General features: G+C 39.3%; 1 protein-coding gene across 1 annotated transcript; it reads right to left on the bottom strand.

Annotated features, from left to right (window-relative positions):
• Nucleotides 1–4,946: 4,946 nt before the first annotated feature.
• LOC129674234 (60S ribosomal protein L39) lies at nucleotides 4,947–5,310 on the bottom strand. The gene has a single exon (XM_055604101.1). It carries the CDS (start codon nucleotides 5,260–5,262, stop codon nucleotides 5,107–5,109), a length of 156 nt encoding a protein of 51 aa, XP_055460076.1. The 5' UTR covers nucleotides 5,263–5,310; the 3' UTR covers nucleotides 4,947–5,106.
• Nucleotides 5,311–20,386: the final 15,076 nt, after the last annotated feature.

The raw sequence follows: 20,386 nt of genomic DNA on the forward strand, positions 1-20,386 counted from the left end.
ATAGGAACTGTCTCTGACATGAACTTAGTGGCTGGTTCTTTGGGCTCCCCTGCCAAAGGAGGGGCAACCTTGCTAGGCCACAGAGGAGGACATTGCAGCCCAGTCCTAAAGAGTCCTGATAAGCTAGGTTCAGATGGAAGGGGTGGAGGACCTCCACTATCAGTGGACTTAGAGAGGGGCAGCGAGGAGATGAGGGAGGGAGGAAGTGAGGGAGGAGGCTACAGTTGGGATACAAAGTAAAAAAAAAAACTGTACTTAATCCAAAAACAACCAGCCAGAATGGTAAGACAAAAGAAAAAAACAGCACCCCCAAAACCACACCAAACCAAATTAAACTAAACCAAACCAAAAAAACCCAACCAATCAAACAAAATACAAATCTGATGAGGATGTGAAGGAAGATGAAATTTTAGGCTCTTAGGTGGGAATGTAAACTGGTCCATCCACTATGGAAATTATATGGAGATTCCTCAGTAATACAAAAATACAATTTCTATACGATTCATTCATACTAATCTTGAGGTTATAACTAAAAGATTCTGTCAGCCTCTCATGCATCCTGGCATATCTGTGCTTATTGCTGCACTATTTATAATAGCCAAGATATGGAACCAGCTTCAATGTCCATCAACAGCTCGGTGAATTAAAGTGATACATATAAACAGTAAAATTTTATGTAGCGCTAAGGAAAAATGAATGGAACTGAAATTCATTATGTTAGGTGAAATAAATCAGACTTAGAAAAAAATATTTTGTGGTTTTGGATATGCCAAATGCAGATTTGTGTGTGTGTGTGTGTGTGTGTGTGTGTGTGTGTGTGTGTGTGTGTGTTTTATGACGTGGAACTGTGTAAGCAAAAAGGGTACCATGAGAAAGAAAAAAGAGGCTTAAAGAGAGAGGGAGGTGTGGAGCAAGGAGGAGTAATGGAATGTATGTCATGAAAGCAGAATGAAGTGTTTGAGAGGGAGGAAGGTAGCCATCAGGAAGGGAAGAGGGTTAGATGGGAAGTCGGCGTTATGTATATGGGATGTGAAGGGCACTATTGGTGTGCTGACACATGTGGGTGAAAAATCACATTGAATCCTATTTCTTTGTATGCTAACCAAATTTAAAAAGATACCAAGGGAGGAAAACACTCATACACAAAAAGGGCTTTAGAAATGAAAAACAAATGGGAAGAATTAATAATGATTCTCCAGTCATCCCTTTCTGCACACAGAAGCTCTCATTTACTAGGCATCTTAGCGCAGGAAGTACTTGCACCATTCAGATTCTTTTCCAATAGTGGATAAAAATATAACAAGACTGGAATTTTAAAAGCGAATCAATGTGTATTTTTATAAATGCAATTGTTGGCATACAGACATAAAGACATTTCTTAAGGATAGTTTACATGAATCAAATTTTCTACACAAGAAGCAACATTTTGGGTGAATTTTTTTCCCCAAAAGCTAATTTTTAAGCTTTGTAGAGTAGGTGCCAAGTGGTATTTTAAAAACACACATTTAAAAAAAGAACGTGCATCTTTGCTTGGAATACAGATGGAGCCTTTGTCAATTGAAGGCATTTTGCCTAAGGACACAGAGAAAATCACTTCTTCATAAACATACAAACTCCACTTTGCTGCTTCTGTTCCTCTTAATTTCTAGAAGATGAGGAGAAACAAAATAAGGGGCTCAAAATTGCAATGATTTAGCAATTTCACCGCTCTGATTTTGTATCAATCATTCTATAAAATTTATCACACCTTCAGATTAACATTATAACTTTTCTGTGAAGGAATGTGATAAATTCTGAAGAGTTTTTTTTCCTTTTTCCTCTTTTTTATTATTATTATTAATTACACTTTATTCATTTTGTATCCCCCCATAAGCCCCTCCCTCCTCCCCTCCGGATCCCACCCTACCTCCCCTTTCTGCATGCATGGTCCTCCCCTCGTCCACTGATAGGGGAGGTCCCCTCTCCTTCCTTCTGATCTTAGTCTATCAGTTCTCATCAAAAGTGGCTGCATTGTCATCTTCTGTGGCCTGGTAAGGCTGCTCCCCCCTCAGGGGGAGGTGATCAACGAGCAGGCCAATCAGATTATGTCAGAGGCAGTCCCTCTTCCCATCACTATGTAAGCCACTTGGACACTAAACTGCCATGGGCAAGTTTTTATTTTTTTGTGTGTGTACAGAAAGTGATATTGTATTCTACATCAAACTCTAATCCACATCTCTTCATTGTGGCCTCCTAAATCATATAATATATTAGCAATGGGCAGTGCAGCATAACAATCAGCCATTCGCTGTGTTGTGTTAACACACAGCATTTGAAGTGAAAAGCGACATCTGGAGACATAGACAGCAGTTAAGACAATTTTTTGCTCTTAAAGAATCTCAGTTCTTGGCACCCACATGGTGGTTCATAACCATCTGTAACTCCAGTTCCAGGAGACCTGAGAATCTGGTCCTCTCTGTTCTTTTTGAACCCTGAATAACTGTGGTGCAATAAACATATGCAGGCAAATATCCAAACATACAATAAAAATAGATAAATCCTTGAAAACAAAGAAATGGAAAAATAGAAAAATGAAAACAATTTGCCTGAATAGTAAATATCAGAGCTAAAATTCGAGTATGCCTTGTGGCTTTAAACTCCTTACCACCTACGAATATTCTTAAAACAAAACAAAACAAAACTAACTAACCAAGCAAACAAATAAAAACCATGAAACCTTTAATGGGGGATCATGGAAATTCTTGTTTCTTGACAAGGAAATGTGTCTATTACATATTGTGATGTGTAAAACTCAAGCTGCAATACGTTCTTTGTTTTTTATTTTATTTTTTACATTTACCCATAAGTGAGTGTGCATATGTGTGTGCAAAAGTATGCCACACTTGTAGAGATCAGAGAACAACTGATGCTAGTTGATTTTTTTCTTTCTACCATGTGTGAGTCAACTTAGGTCATTGGACTTGATAGCAAGAACTCTTATCTGATAGACAATCTTACCACACCAGCAGCCCATTCGTGAGAGAATGTATACAATTGTATACAAGCAAAAATGATGGAAAGAATAAATCCCTAATGGCTTTTCAGCCTTTGGGCTAAAATCAGGTGTGGAATCGCCTGCAGATATTAACGGCAGGAAAGGATATCTCTGGTTACATGGCTATAGGGCAGCCATTGAATCAGTGCTATATTCATATCCTCCACCCAAAAGCCCATTCTCCATCTCATCACTGGGATACACAATACTTGTCTTTACATGTCCCCATGAAAGTCACTTTTTAATGGAAAATTTCTCTCATTCCCCAAAAAATATACTGTTTTCTACTTGTACAGGACCCTGTAACCTCCTCTGTAATACTTACTTCAGTTATAACTATCTGCCTTTTTTTATTAATTTTTATTTTTTATATTAGTCACAAGTTATTTACTTTGTATCCCAGTCATAGCCCCTTCCTCCCAATCCCACCCTCCTTCCCTTATCTCCTCCCTGCCCCTTTCCAAGTCCACTGAGAGGGGAGGTCCTCCTTCCCTTCCATATGACCCTAGCTTATCAGGTATTTTCAGGACTGGCTGCATTGTCCTCCTCTGTACCCTAGCAAAGCTGTTTCGCCCTTGGTGGGGTGTGGGGGGGGGAGATAATGGAGCCACTCATTGAGTTCATAACTACCTGCCTTTTTAATGACTGTTTCTTTCAATAAATTCTAAGCACCTAATATAGTTATAGGTGCTCGTGGATTCTCTTATTCTGCTTTGAATAAGTAATTGTGGATATTTCCTTCCACAGTGGTGCTTTTCTTGTCAATAATTTTTGCCTTTTTTTTTAAAATCAGCACTAATGTTGGGCTCACGTTTGGAGGAAGGAGTGATATGGTTATATCATTTCATTAGATTTAGAATTATTTCTTAAAAGTAACTCTGTCTTCTGTATTTCTGCCATCTTCTCCTCCAACCCTTGATCATTTTATCTGCCTACCAAGTTCCTGCCAATTTATGATTAAAAACTTAAGACACAACTTGCTAACTTGTGTCTTGTCCCATGGTTCTCTGTCTGGTTTTCCTCATGGACACAGTGAGATAGAAAATAACATTGCAAACTATGTCTTCATCATTCTTAGGCCTCTTTAATCAGTACTACAAATACACACAGTTGTGCCATGTGGCAACTGGCACAACATGGTGAATTACACATATCGCAGTGGTCCTGATGACGGCATTGCCTAGTGGCTCCAGACATGTATTAGGAAGTTTTTATCGCTATGTCAGTCAGTTTTTGTTGTTTCAGCATACATGGAAAAAAAAAAAAACTTTAAGGTTAATTCTGCAGTTGTCTCACTGTTGCTGTGGACCTGAGGTGAGGCTGAACTCTTAGTGAGAAGTGTGTTGTGGAGTGTCGTAGCTCAACTTATAGAGACAAGGAATCAGAAGAGAAGCTTGGGGAGTCTGGAGAGAAGATACGCAAGATACACCTTCTTTTTTTTTTCTTCTTCTTCTTTCTAATTGATTTTAGGTTAGCATACAAAATAATGGGTTTTATCATGATAAAAAGCATGATAAGCCTTTTAAAGGAACACTCTTAGCCACTTCCTTTCTATGACTATGTCCTACCTCCTAATAACCCATGAGTTTATTAATGGATTAAACTATTGGTAACTTCTCACTATCATGAACCAATAGTCAATAGTGCAACCAGCTGGGGAAGGTTAGTACTTCCTATCCAACTCATAACATGAGCTAGTTTAACTAATTAAAATACACTATATATAAGCAGTTTGCCGAATAGAGAAACCACCAAAGCATATCTCAGAATACATCTCCATTGTTAAGCTACTTACTGTAAGTATTTGAATTGGGCTGTAATTTCAAATAATATTTAATAAATTGCCATGCTGAATTTACTATTTTGCTGCACCAAAAATCCAATTACCTATTTAAGTAGACTCCAAAATTCATTTTTTTTGACACATTCTACATTTTATTATGAGACAAACTCCATCCCCAGTTTAGACAAAACCAAAATTCCATCTGGTAGGATTGACTGATAATCACAGGACCCAGTTGATGATGATCGTAACTCTGTATAAACCTTTAGTCTTGCCATTGTGCGAATCCTTACAGACCCAGCTTTGTTCTCCTCCAGTGTCTTCTCTTGGAGTTGTACCTGATTTTGTTACCAGTTTTCATCCGAATCCATTGAGGAATAGGACGATTCTGCTTTTGTTTCTTGGCCAGGAATCGCTTGATTCGGAAAGTCTTGTGAGAAGACATGACAAGAAGCCCAGTTAGGCGTAAAGCTCACGATGGAGGAGGAAAGGCGAAGAGCCCAAAATTCATTTTGAAAATGATTTTTATTTGACAAGTTTATAAATGTCTATAAATTATTTTGATACTTTTCATCCAGCCTCCTTCTCCCCTCTTTCCCTCTGCTACATCTTCTGGAGTCCTTCCTCTCAACATCCTTCCCTCTTTAGACTCCAAGATTCTTGATAATATTTTCAAAATATTTAAGACCTTTTTATTCAAACTGTTACACTGTTTAGATTGAGGCTACAGGATTTCAGAATAGCTATTTTGAAAAACTAATTTTGAGTATATGCTTATGGATGCTATGATTTCTTTTTAGCAGAGACATAGTAAAAACAATGTTAAATTGAAAAAAAATAGACAATGGGACTTTACTGACCCCCTTCTCCTTGAACAATGAAAGTGTCCAAACTCTAAGCTGCTCCATGTGGTAGCAAACTAATCCAATGGGGTTACACTGCATCAGGAATTCCCTGATGCCATTGGGAAACTGCGTTGTTAATTTTGTCACATGTGGCTAGTACCTTTTGTATTTCACAGCACAAATATGTATATGCTCAAAGCGGTGGAAAGTAGAATGTATAAAAGAAGAGTCCAAAGGCTGGAGAGATGGCTCATGAATTGCTCTTGCAGAAGACCCTGAACTTATGCTGATTGACTCATGGGTTCCTGTGCCTCCTTTAACAGGGGGATATGAGAGTTCTGGCCTCTGTGATCACCTGAACTTACATGCACACACTCAGACATAGACTCACATACACATAAGTAAAAACAAAGTAAGTGTAAAAGAAAAAGAAGAGTAAGAAAATGACTTGATTTTGGTTCTCTTTCTTCTCATTTAGGCGACAGAACTATTCAAAGGCAGACACTGTTTCTAACATGATATCCTAACTATATGGGACATTTCACATCCTAGAAGCCTCATCTACAATACTGAATGACAGACTTCCACAAAAACAATTCATTAAGCATGTTTAAACAGATATGTCAGGTTCCTTCTCTCTCCCAAGATGCAGGGATATTTAAAGGGCTCTGAATCATACAAATAATATGAGAATGTATCATAGCTGAGTGTTTGTGGAAATAATGCATATCCATCTAACTCATCACCTGTTAAATCACAGCTTTGTTTAATTTTCAAGAATGAAGTGATTCATAGTCATTTCACTCATGGAAGCTGATGCCAGTTCATTTCTTGGAGTTTAATCACGAGCTTCTAGAATTGAGATGCAAATATTTTATGCAGAAAATTTCCATTTTGGTTCTCTGTTGAAAGGTATCAGTAACTTTGTATTTGGACTAATAAATCAATTCCTGGAGGAATATTTATTGATACTGATTTTAGATTCACTACAATTTTGATATGAAGAAATGGTGAGATCATGTTCAAAGACGTTAGCATTGGCAGTATCCCTTTACCTGCTGGGGACCTTACTCTACCTTTTCTGTCCTAGCATAAATATGCCCCTGTGGAGGGCATTTTTTTTTATTAATTACACTTTATTCATTTTGTATCCCCCCATAAGCCCCTCCCTCCCCCCTCCAGGTCCCACCCTCTCCCCCCTTTCTGCATGCATGCCCCTCCCCAAGTCCACTGATAGGGGAGGTCCTCCTCTCCTTCTTTCTGATCTTAGTCTATCAGTTCTCATCAGAAGTGGCTGCATTGTCAGGGTTCTAGGTTATCTCCATGGATAGTCCTTGGTTGGAGTATGAGTCTCTGGGAAGTTCCCTGTGTTCAAATTTTCTTGTTCTGTTGCTCTCCTTGTGGAGTTCCCATCCTCTACAGCTCTTGCTATTTCCCACTTCTTACATAAAATTCCATTCACTCATACAACATAGAATAAACCCACTAAAATCTGTACATCTAAACAAACCAAGCAAAAGAGAGGACCCTAACTAAAAATGCTCAATCCCCATCCTGAAAGGCAAAGAGGATGAACATCAGAAGAAAAAGAAAACAGGAAACAACCTGGGAACCTGCCACAGAGGACCTCTGAAAGCCTCTGCATGTTTACAAGGTAGGGGTTAGCTAAGGAGTTGGAAGCAGCTCTCTTTAAAAGCCTGTATTCCATCATGTCCATGCTAAGCTGTGGTCACTCAAGGCCAGTACTCAGCCCCCATTCAAAGCTACCCATATTCAAGAAAGCCAAATTTATAAACTACTCATAATCAAGAATAAACTGAATCTCAGTGCAAAATTCCCTTCTCTCTTACATTTAAACTTTTTTGTAGAGGTGAATTTTAGTCACAACTGATGTGAAAGGTAACCTTCAAGGCCAATGGAGAAGGAAAATAAGTAGCATAGACTCTTGACAAAGAAAAGCTTCTTGTTTGCAGCCCCCTCTAATTGTGTGTTTAGGAGCTCAAAAGCATTTTCCACTCAGGCTCTAGCCATTTTCCATGCTCCAGCTTTGGACCTTAGCACATGCTTACTATGCACAAATACCTGGCCTCGTGGTACAGGAAGATCTATTTTCAGCACCGCTTGTTTCTCTAAAGCAATTTAAAATGAATCTCTCCTTTAAATATACTCTGATCATTCACCCACTTTCTCAGGGAAGCTAAATCTATGATATTTGGTCCAACCAGAAAAGCTCACTGCATGGAGGGCTTACCCAAGTAAGGTAAGCCCTTTAGGTCTTTATAACCACCAGACCTAAAACAAGAACAGATTTAGGCTTGAGTTCTAGATAATTTCAGGGCATGGAATCACCACTCCTGCCATTGTCCTGAGAGCCATGGTGATATGGACTTTGGTACCATGGAACTGCCACATGGGGCTTATGTGGAGAGAGCCACAGAAGAGGCTGAGATGCAAGAGAAAGGATGAAATGTCAATGAGACCCATGTGTTGACAATTATAGGAACCTTAAAGAGACTTCTGTCACATCAACTGTCACCAAGAAGCAGTCGGAACGGCCATCGCACCAGCCCTACGGGACAGCCCTAAGTTAGTCAGGCGATAGTAGTACTCACAGAGGTAGACCTATATATACCCAGGGAATCCATAGACTAGGATGGACTGCAGAAAAATAAAACTCACATCAGAAAGGAGTCCTGAAAATGGTCCCAGCCCAGGCATGGTGCACAGCAAAAGTCCTCCAGAACAGAGGGCTGTCCCTCTAGAACAGAGCAAGAGTACCTCCCTTGGAGATCCTCATACTGCACTGGGGCTGTGCCTTATAGCAGGAAGAGCTCCGAAGTCTCTGCTCTGGAGATCATGGTTTCTTTTGTTTACCCTCTGCTGAAGGGCTTATAGTTTTAGAAAAACCTCTTTTCATATTTAACGATACGACCATAAAGGTTTTTTTTTTCTTTGTCTTGGTAGAATCATCATGGTTTTAATTGAAGGTATACATGATGGTTAAAGACTTTTATTTAAAAAAAAAAGTCAGGCATACAGGAAAATGCTCCCAGTAAGATAAAGAAAACAAACCTTTATATATCCATCATACAGATTCAAAAATTAACAAGAACTTGCCATCCTTTATCATTTAGTATTGTGGTTATTGAAGATGTCTTTAAATAAATGCTACACTTGGCTGTTATACGACATGTTAATGCCTAGCTTCAAAAATACCAATGTTTTGAAAATATCAATAATTGTTGTGTCATAATAATACACAAGAAAATTTAGAATATTTTCTTGACATCCTTCAATAACTAAAAAATTAAAAATTTCTCACTATTTAGGAATAGGAAATGGAAAACAAGATTAAAAATAGAATTGGTGGGAATAGAATCAAAGCATGTTATATGCATCTGTAAAAACTTCGCAACAGACTAGTTTATACAATTAGTATACGTTGATAAAAGTAATTTTATCATACTTTCTAATTTTTCTATTAATTAAAATCATTTAAATAAGTAATCAAAAAGAGCTCAAACATTATATTCTATACTACTTACATATTTAACATGTTGAAAAAAGTCAAGAAGCTTGTCCCAAATCCTAAGTTTTGATTTACTTCTTTGTAGAATCACTCATTTTGACCTTTTATTCCATTCTTTTCATAAAGTTCACGCAAAAGATTTGAGTAGTTTTTTGTACTATTTGTTTATTTGTAGTTTCTAGAAGAGACAAAAACTTTCATTCTATTTTGACTTTTCATCATGGCAATCTTTCAAAAAACTTGTTCATCATGAGGGAAACAGAATAGGTTTAATGTGGTCATACCAATGTCCAAGGTCTACTGCCTTCTTTGCAGTAAGCACATTTCATAAATGGTGCCGTGGGCTACACATAATGCTCATGATGCCATCTTCCAAACCTCTCCACAGACTTGAGGGAGAGCTTGGGGAGCACCCTGAAGAGCCTCGGTTTTCAGTAGAGAAGATGGAGATGGTAGTAACAGACGCTTCCAATGCCTTCTGTGAACATTGTATTGTATAATCCTTGTAAATAACACAAATAGGGCCTGGTATATTCAAACACTAAATGTTAACTGTGATTATGAATAAGGTTTGCAAAGTGCTTAGCATAATTTACTGGTGTAAGGCACTCATATTAACTACTGTTGATACCTTCAGTAGTTGTTTTGGCTGATTAAATAGTGTGCATATCATGAGTAGACAGTACTGAAGGACGAACACAAGTGAAGTACAGGCCTTGACGCATTGATACTAAGAAAATTCTCTGTGATAAGTTTCAGCTCAGGAATAAATTACAAGCTTCAAGGTGGGTGGGTGTCGACGTTATTTCTGCTGTGATAAAATACCTTGACCAAAATCAACTTGGGTGGGGGAGGAATATTTTAGGTCACAGTTTATTGTCCATCATAAAAGGAATTCAGGGTAGGAAGTCAAGGTGGGAGCCTAGAGACAGGAATAGTAGCAAGGCTATGAAGGAATGCTGCTTACTAGGCTATTTACCTTGGCTTGCACAATTCACTTTCTTTTTTATTTAATTAATTAAATTTACAACTTGGTCATAGAACCCTCTCTCTTCTCCTTCCAGATCCACCCTTCCTCTTACACTCCCTCTTCTCTATTCCTAAGAATAGGGGAGCCCCACTATCAGATACTCCAGCTCATCTATTCACATGAGGACTGAGTTCATCTTCCTTTCCTGTGGCCTTGTAGGGAAGTGTCATCAGAAACTCAGGCTCTAAGATTTACAACTAATAAATGGGACCTCTTGAAACTGAAAAGCTTCTGTAAAAGCTAAGGACATGGTCAACAGAACAAAACAACAGCCTACACACTGGGAAAGGATCTTCCCCAACCCTATATCCAGAATATATAAAGAACTCAAGAAATTAAACACCAACAAACCAAACAATCCAATTAAAAATGGGACACAGAGCTAAACAGAGAATTCTCGAGAGAGGAATCTCAAATCTTTTATAGTTTCCTATAAAAAGGCTTACTCGCCTTTGTCTAGGGCTGCCATTTTGTAAAATGGTTTGAACCATGCATGCAGATTTTCTTGAAATAAAACACTCTTGCCGGTTGCCTATGTGAGTGGTGGTCTCCATGTGGTGATTTCTGACTTAACAGCCAGAAACTGAAAACAACCTAGATCTCCCTCAACTGAAGAATGAATGAAGAAACTTGTACATTTACACGGAAATTGTGAAATTTGCATGCAAATGGATAGACTTAGAAAAGATCATCCTGAGTGAGGTAACACAAAGACACACAAAGTCACACATGGTATATACTTACTTTTAAGTGGATTTCAGTAATATTGTACAAGATAGACATACTTCAATGCACAGACCCAAAGAAGATAAGTCCAGTAGGCATCTTAGACTTCAGGTGAGCCCACTAGTTAGGGGAGTGTGTGATATCTCTGACACGAACTATGTTGCCTGCTTTTTGATCACTTCCCCTTATCAGTTTACTTTCTTATATAGCCTAAGACCAACTGCCAAAGCACAGCATGATTCACAGTGGGGAGGGCCCCTCCATGTTAACTATAAATCAAGAAAATGCTCCCACAGACTTGTCTGTTCCTCTTCTCAATAATAGTAGCTCATGTCAAATTGACAGAGTCTAACCAGGACAGCAGGACTTCATTAATTCCTATGTTCATAGTATGTAGTGCACAGCTCTCAATAAACAGTGAATAGAAGACTTCGCACAGAATACATCTTTAAAATGGCTGCTCTCCTGATGCTGCTCTCCTGATCTTGTGTTACCACATAGCAAGCCGCTACTACCATCTCTAGACAACCATGTCATCTCCGCTCTTTCACGGACTTATGCCTTTTGTTTTTACCAATAAAAGTCAGACCAGCCCTTCTGGGTGCTTTATCTTCCTGACCCCTAAGGGAGGACCTTTCAGCGTGTTTCAGTTTATGTCAGTCTTTTTTCCTTCCTAACACTGACTTCAGTGTAAGCCACACCGTTCAATGCTTATACCTTAAACATTTGTAGGTTGTCTTGATCTCTGATGCTTTCATCTATTTTCTTTCTCATGTAAACTCTGATGACTGGGATGTGTCTTTTGTTTTGCTATTTCTAGTCCTCTTTCTCAAAAGTCATCCCCCAACTCAAGCACTTGGCACAAAAGTTGACCAATATTAGAACCTAAGAGAAACCTACCTGTAATTTAACATTTCTTTACTACATCTTTGAAGAACATATGCTCACACTGCCAGGAAAGCTTGGTGTGGCTTTGCATACAATGACTGCCTGCCAGCCTGCATCGTGATTATCTGGGAAGACACCTATAACCCCATTAAATGAAGAGAATGTTGGACTTTGGGCTCTTTCATCTCTGTCAACTAGTGTAGGGCTTGGCACATGACCAATGTTCAGCCAATGATCCATGCTAAAATATAATAGATCATTTAGTTTGATAAAAAAAATTTTGATTAAGGAGCTGGAGATATAGTTCCGCTGTTAACAGCGCTTGCCAGTGCCCCCATCAGATGTGTCACAACTGGCAGTAATTCTAGTTTCAGGGCATCCAGTGTCCTCTATAAACACCTGCACACATGTGCACAAGCATATATGTGGGCACATAGGCATAAAATAGAATGAAGAAATACTTAAAATTCTTTATCAATATTTTGGACTAATTTAGTCAGCAAATTAATATGGTTAAATGATTTGCATATGCAGGACCAATCTTCTATGAAACATATTTTGAGAAAGCAGAAAAGAACCTAGAGTCAAAGGAGTCACTGTCGATGGAAGATCTAATTATTTTATGTAGAAATGATATGGCGATTTCTACGTTGTAAAAAAAAAAAATCCTTCGGGTAGGTTTTCATCCAGAAGAGAGCTGTTTTGAGGTCAGGAGGCAGCTCTTTCTCGCTTCTGGAAATTACACTATTACTTCTACTTCCCGCCCAGCAATCAAAACAGGGCAACTTCAAACATGTGGAAGAGAGGACAGAAATCCTCTCTGCTTACGATGCAGACATTTGTTTCTTGAAGTCGTTGGAGTGGTGCTCATTAAGACCAGGTTGAGGCTTGTCCGAGCTGTGTCCCACACACCTTTCCGATAATCCTGAGCCCAGACACCTCCATGTTGGCATTCAAAAAACCTGAGAGTTTAGTATTTTAAACATTGACATCTTGTTCTTTGATGCCCAGTCATATTAAGCTAACAATGCGACTATCTTCAACAAAACAAAGCAAAACTAAACAAACTCAGCATGTTTCTTAAAAATTAATTGACCATGGGCCAGCTTGTAAGAGAAAAATAAAAGTCTCTCTTAAGGGTTGGGAAAAATTGACACCAATGAATTAACATTGTTTTGTTAAACATTAACTACCATGAGGCATAGCTAATTAATTTAGAGACCCATTATTATCCATTGTTCATTGAGTTTTATCTTTCTGAATTTTCACTGGTGTAGCATGATATGTTACTAGGAAGAATATTATGATTTTAATTACATTTTGGCATCCCAAAAAGAAAATCTCACACTGTTTAACATCTGTAGTCAACAGATGTTCAAGCGAATCTCTCAATGACTAGAAATTGGCAAAATGTGTGATTTTTGGAACAACCTAAAATTATAAATATACTTCTAGGAACATGATACAGGCATATGGATTACTGGTTGTTTGTGTTTTATATTAAATATTCAAGTATTATATATAGTGTCCTTCTTTGAGATGACAAGTTTCAGGATAAGAACAGGAACAGCCAAGAGGTATTTAAATTACCCCAGCCACCAGATAGACTCCGTAAGTGTCACAGTGAGCTGCAGAAGAGACCAGTGTCGTTATCTGGGGTGATTAACCACAGAGGTTAGCAGAAGCGAAGCAGTGAGGAAATAAGTTGCTGATTTGGGTTCCCCTTCTCATATCCTTTCTTGAACTCAGATCCCCAGCATCTGGATGAAGGGAGGTTTCTAATGTGAATAGATTAATCCTGACTTCAAAATAATGAATCATAGACTTCTGTTAACTCAGGCAAAGATCAACTTACCTCTCTGCTGTGTGTGCTGGGGCAGGAGTGCACACATGTGTCTATGCCTGTCTGCCTATTTATGAGGCAATGGTCAGAGAGTGAAGATGGATGACTAATGGATGTTTGATTATTTATAATGGTTCAAATGACTTTAAATCTAGAGCAACAAAAACTGACTTCAGTCAGAACAATTTGTCCTCACCGATACTTTGTGACAGTTGATATGATAATCAGCAAAGAGTCATTCTCAAGTTACTTTCCTAGTAAGAACTCTTACGTATTTTCTCATCATAAAAAGCAAAAATAAATTTTGTTTTTCACAGTTTCATATACATTCATTATGTGCTCTGCTCACTCCCCAAACCACTGCCATCTCCGATTTTCTCCCCACTCGTGCCATCTTGTCTTAGGTTGCGGTTGCTGAACTTGGAAAGGCTTGTTTGGCTTATAGTCACAGTCCACCATTGAAGAAAGCTAAGGCAGAAACCCAAGGCATGAATCTGGAGACAGGAAGTGAAACAGAGACCGTGAAGGAAAGCTGCTTATTGGCTTGCCTCTCATGGTTTGCTCAGCCTGCTTTCCTATATAACCAAGGACCACCTTGCCAGGAACATCAGCGTTCACAGCAGGCTTGGCCCTTTCACATCTATTATTAATCAAGAAACCTTACCCTAGGCTTGCCTACGGGTCAGCTCAATTTTCTCAATTGAGTTTCTTTTCCAACTTGTGTCAGTTGAAAAAAAAATATATCTGGAACACTGTGCTTGTAAGAATTCTATCCCTGCTGGCCTCATGTCCTATTGATTTTAGACTCAACAATGACCGCAACATCAACTGTTGTACAAATTTCCATCCCACCAGTTTACCCTGCAGATTTGGACCCGCTAGCTTTTATAAATGCATGAGCTAATTCATTAACACCTCATATTTGTTTTCTCCCTCCCTCTCTTACTTTCTATTCCATACCCCCACTCACACAGAAATATATACATAAGCTTCACCTCTCCTGAAAAACCCCAAAACAGACAAGTGTATAACATTTGGTTTCAGAGCAGGTAACTAGTTAGATGGTGCGAGGCTATACATCATAGAGGGATAAGTAGGGTAAGGCTTGGAAAAGGACAATGGTGTGGTTCTTGAAGAAGGAGCAGAAGCTTGTCCAAGGACCAAGACCTGTGCTTATGCTGTGGAGCAGAGTATTGGCCATATGCTAATATCTGTGATGGAGAGAAATAGGTACAAGATTGGATGGATATATGGGACATCAGGACCAATGTAAGAAGTCCATCTTTTTCTCCTCTATGTGGGACGTGTGTTTGTGTCTATGTGTACACAGTGGAGACATCTTTTCTTGTATCACTCTGAGAACAGAAGCACTTCATATTATTGGTACTTATCTCTGGGAATGACCATATCCTTGGCTATTCCTTTTAATCTCTAGGGACTTATTCTCTCTTGCTAGCTAAGTTCAATATCTACTAGAGAAACCTAATAAAATTTCATAAAGGGTTGGAGAGATAGCTCAGTTGTCAAAAATATGTACTGCTCTTTCAGAGGAACTGAGTTCAATTCCCAGCACCCACATCAGGAGGTTCACAGCCACCTGTATATTCCACTTTCAATGCTCCTCTTGTCCTCTGGACTCTGAGGGCACATGCATGCGTGTGGTACACAGAAACTGATGCAGGAACACACATAAGCATAAATAAAAATAATCAAATAATTTTTTTTATTCAACAAGCTTTATTATTATTATTAATTACACTTTATTCATTTTGTATCCCCCCATAAACCCCTCCCTCCTCTCCTCCCAATCCCACCCTACCTTCCCTTTCTTCATGCATGCTCCTCCCCACATCCACTGATAGGGGAGGTCCTCCTCTCCTTCCTTCTGATCTTAGTCTATCAGATCACATCAGGAATGGCTGGATTGTCTTCTTCTGTGGCCTGGTAAGGCTGCTCTCCCCTCAATCTTATCAAAGGGGGCTGGAGGGATGGCTCAGAGGTTAAGAGCAGTGGCTGTTCTTCCAAAGATCCTGAGTTCAATTCCCAGCAATCACATGGTGGCTCATAACTATCTATAATGAGACCTGGTGCCTTCTTCTGGTAAGGAGGTGTTCATGCAGGCAGAGCACTATATATATACATAAATTAAATACATTAATTAATTAATTAATCAATTGAAATCTCATCAAAGAGACCTTGAAGAATGAGTGAGTGTGACAGTAAAGGAACAATATAGAGGGGAATGAGAAGGGTTCTTTTCTGAAAGAGCACATAGGTGACCATTCCTGTCATGCAAGCCTAATCACTAGGCTCTTTCTAGGAATGTTTAAAAGCACAAGCCAAATCCATGTCTCAAGGTTAGAAATGGCTTGTTTGTTTACAGAAGATCCTGTCCTTCTGGAGAGGCCACCATTAGGCTGAGAGGGTGGGATTAAAAAAAAATGGATGCTAACACTGGTATAATCTGATAAACACTAGCAAGGGTAGCAAAATCCAGCAAAACAATCACCAAAGGAATGCATCATTTTACCCCTTAAAACCTACACTATGTAGGTTTTCTTCTCTCAACCTCCTTTCTCATTACTTGTAGCAAATCTGAATCTTGGTTTTCCTTCTCAAATGCTTTTAATGTGTGTTTGATGGTGAGAGTTGCTGGCATGATGGTGCCATGCTGTGCTGTAGGCCAAGAGCGCTGCAAGATTGAACCTTCCCTTTCTTTGGGACTTATAAAATACTATGCCCCTTGAAATGTCATCTTATGAGGTCAAGTGTCATCTCAAGTGTGGCTCTGCCTCTTTCTCTCTGCAAAATCTTCTCTAAGCCCAGAGGGAAGAATCTTTGGTGTCATGAGGAGCTGACGGTTTACTAAGAGACCATCTGATTTTTACACAAAATCATGTTTTTTACAGTATTTTTTTACATGATTTTTACATAAAATTATGTTTATCCAGGATCCTGTAGCTAACTACTTCCTTCATTCTATAAGGTGATTAGGAATTGAGTGTCAAATCATCATGTCATCACCCCCAGAGCCTGAGGCTTTTTGTAGCATGTTGCTCAAGTCACATGTTCTCAGCCATTGGACTTGTCTCCTCGGGTGACATGACATGGCTTCTTCCATTTCTGACTTCCTGTGAGGAACGTCACTGGCAAGGCTCTTGGGGCCAGCCTACCCGAAGTCCTCCCCTGGTCAAGAATGCTTCGGAACTCTAGCTTCTTTGCATACCCTGCCTTCTCTTGCCAGCATCTCCAGGATGCTGAGTACCGCCCCCTCAAGGAGGCTAGGTTTTATGGAACTCAGGACTACAGTCAGAAATGTTGTATAGATAGCTTTGGCTTCTGGACCATGACAAGCATTTGCATTGAGGCGAGGAGCCACACAAAAGCCTGACCATCTGCTTACAATAGAAAGGAGGAAAGACCACGGAGTACAAGCACAAGTTACTTTCCAAAATTATACCAGCACATACTGTTGACAGGTTCACAAGTGTCTTTCTAGAATTTTCTTGTGCTTACAATGCAAAATATCTATCTATACATAAGCTACCTTTTTAGGCAAAAGAGGATCATACTATGCAAACATGTTTGCAATTTGTTTTTGTTCTTCCACTTAGTTTAGCATGGATGGCTTTCTAGATTATTGTTATTTTATTCAGTGACATTGCATATTGATCCCTTCATGAATACCCGGTTTGTTTCTGTTGTTTTGTCCTCACAAACAATGCCATATTGTATACATATAAACATATGCATATCCATATCATTGTATATTTTCTATTATTGCTTCTTAGTAGAACGGGTTGATGATATGGATAATATTTATGTGTTGATACTGTTGGGTCTCAAACAGGTCTTTGTGCATTTAAAAGAAGTGTCCTACTGTTAAACTGAATTCTCATGCCATTGCGATTTTGTCTTTGTTTGTTGTTTTTACTGGTTTGTTTGCGATAGAGTCTCATTTTGTAACTCAGCCTGGCCTCGAACTTCTGGTCCTTTTTTCTATGCCTCCACAGAGAGAGGATTACAAATATGTGCCACCATACCTCGCACTAACAGATGATGAATTTCAAACACTCAGTACTAGTAGCTGTGAAAAGATGAAAATAGTTGTTTTAGGAAGCTGAATCTATACTATAACAATAGATGGCTAGAGGAAAATGTAATTAAAGCAGCCAAAAAAGACAGTATTTTTAATATTTCACACATGGGAGAATAAAGAAAATAACCAAAAAAAATGAATAAGATAATTTCAAGGAATTGGCTATTAAAAAATAATTGATAAGATTTTTGAGAACAGGAGCCAAACTGATAATTCTGAAGTATTTACTATAACAATTGAATCTGGTGGAGATATGGAACCATAAAGTATGAAATCACAGAGACTCCAGTAATTCCCTTACCCAATGCCTGCTTAGGAGAAAAGATGTGGGTATTGGAAAACAGGCCATACTTTTAAATCACTTCTCACGTATCCTGAACTTTCTGCCTCCCTTCACCCTCCACTTTAAATTTAAACAACAACAAAAAAATTTAAGCATTCGGAAGAATTCTCAACATTAAACTGCAAAAGGGTTAACACATGCTTGTTTTCAGGAGCGATGGAATCCAGAGATGAGTTTCTCAAAGTCCTAAGTTTCACACATTTAATAAAGATCATGGAGCCGATGCAGAGATTTCTCAGTCCTCTCTGCAGTATGCCTCAGTGAGTAGGACTGTCAGTATTGAGGCAACAAGAGCCTGAGCTACCCAACCATCACCTAAGGGACCACAGTCATTTTCCATGCTAGGTCTCAAATTGTTCATTACAACACAATGGAGATGGAAAGACAAATGCTCTTCCAGGAACTTCCTGCAGTGATGTAAGGGTGGTTGGCCAAGGGAGTCAGATCCCTTTCTGTTCAGGTTCTTAGATTCCTTGACAGATACAGCAGCCCAATAAGCAAATGTGTTTTCGTCAGGAAAGAACAGACCTCAACTAGCATCTCAACCTAGCAGTGAGGACCCTGCTGGAGAAGGTTTGAGTAGTGTTTTGTGGTGAAGCATCATTAACTGAGGGTGGACCTAAACAGCTATTATTTTACTGTAAGCTAGGTCTTGAGATTGCGTCAAGTCAGTGTCAGGCAAAATCACATGCAGCTGGTGGTTGAAGTCAATAGTCATACTCAGTGGAATAATATTTCTTTTAAATTGATCCTGATTGCTCAAGCACCATCAGTATAAGCTGATAGAGGGGTCATATGGGGAAGGTTTGAAGGGATGAATATGTTTAGGGGTTTTAAACTTACAGAAACTTGAAGATCCAGGGAAGTATCATGAAAAAAAAAAATACTTTCCTTTTTTATCAAACAACTAGAACTTGCAATTAATTGCATTGAGAATCAAACAAAGAGGGAGAGTTTTACTAAAGGTAATGTCTAATGGCCCCAAATCCTGTTTGCCTATTGAGTGGCTTTTACATAACCAGGCTTAAAGTTATATACTTTCTCTGAGCCTATAAATAGGCCATGCGCCAGGCTGGTAAATTGCATCTGTCTGTGGGCACATGACAAACTTAGGGATACACTGACCCTGTTAGGTATTTTTAGCCTCCTACTTTTCATTTCACTAGGACCAGACCCTGGGACAAACATTCAAATTTAAGAGGCTTCACTTTAGAGAGCACAGGAGCAGTACAGAACAAGGAAGTGGCACAGTACAAGGTGGTGGCCTGTATAAGATGTATCACCCAGCCAGCTGTCAGTGAGCTTAATCCCCAAGGGCAATGCTAGGAAACACATGCCCCAACCTGAAGAGCAAGGGAGATGAGGTGTTTATGCTCCAACTCCCATCAACACACCCAAGTGCTCTAATGTGCTAATTGCCAGCATATCTAGGCTACCATAAAAAAGCAAAGTTATCCCTACTGGCTTAGAGAGAAGCTTCAGGTCAACTGCTTGAGAAGAGGTCTCCAGACATGACACAGCACCAGTAGTGACTGTTGTGACCAGATGTGACTGTTCACATCTGTCTCGGTTTACTCTTCAGTAACTTCGCTCCCCCTGCCCTTTCACCTTAAGCCATGGCTTCATAGATATGTGTTCTGCCTCTGTTACTTGCTAGCTAATTGACTTTGGGCTAATGGACATTATTTAAGCCTTCTGTGCCCCAGTTTCGTCGTTTTAAAAGACATACACATGACGTATCTAACAGAATGGCTTTTCTATTGCCACTCTCATTCAGACCATTGCACATGCTGATCACTGTCTCACAAAACAGTTGTCAGGATTGTAGCAGTGCCCCACATTTAGTGAGGCTTCAGTTGAAGTCTTCAATACCATGACCCAGGTGACTCATAAAAGAAAATACAGCATTGGGCTTGTGAGTCCTGAGTCTATGATGGCAGAGAGAAGACATAGTAGAGACAGCAGGGAGCTCATGTTTCAAAGGAGGTAGAGAGCATGACAGAGTCTTTTGAAACCTTAAAACATGTGGCCAGCACAGAGGAAAACAATGCAGCCAGTCCTGATGAGACCTGATAGGCTAGGGTCAGAGGGAAGAGGAGGGGGATCTCCCCTATCAGTGGACTTGGGGAGGGGGATGGGAGGAGAAGATGGAAGGAAGGTGAGATTGGGAGGGATTAAGGAGGGGGCTACAGTGGGGATATAAAGTGAATAAATTGTAATATCTATCTATCTATCTATCTATCTATCTATCTATCTATCTATCTAT

This window comes from Psammomys obesus, unplaced genomic scaffold (genome assembly GCF_907164565.1).
Source record: "Psammomys obesus unplaced genomic scaffold, mPsaObe1.curated_primary_1811, whole genome shotgun sequence".
In the NCBI taxonomy this organism is placed as follows: domain Eukaryota; kingdom Metazoa; phylum Chordata; class Mammalia; order Rodentia; family Muridae; genus Psammomys; species Psammomys obesus.

Excerpts from the sequence above, each read along its gene's own strand:
- LOC129674234 (XM_055604101.1), bottom strand. The coding sequence starts at position 5,262 with ATGTCTTCTCACAAGACTTTCCGAATCAAGCGATTCCTGGCCAAGAAA.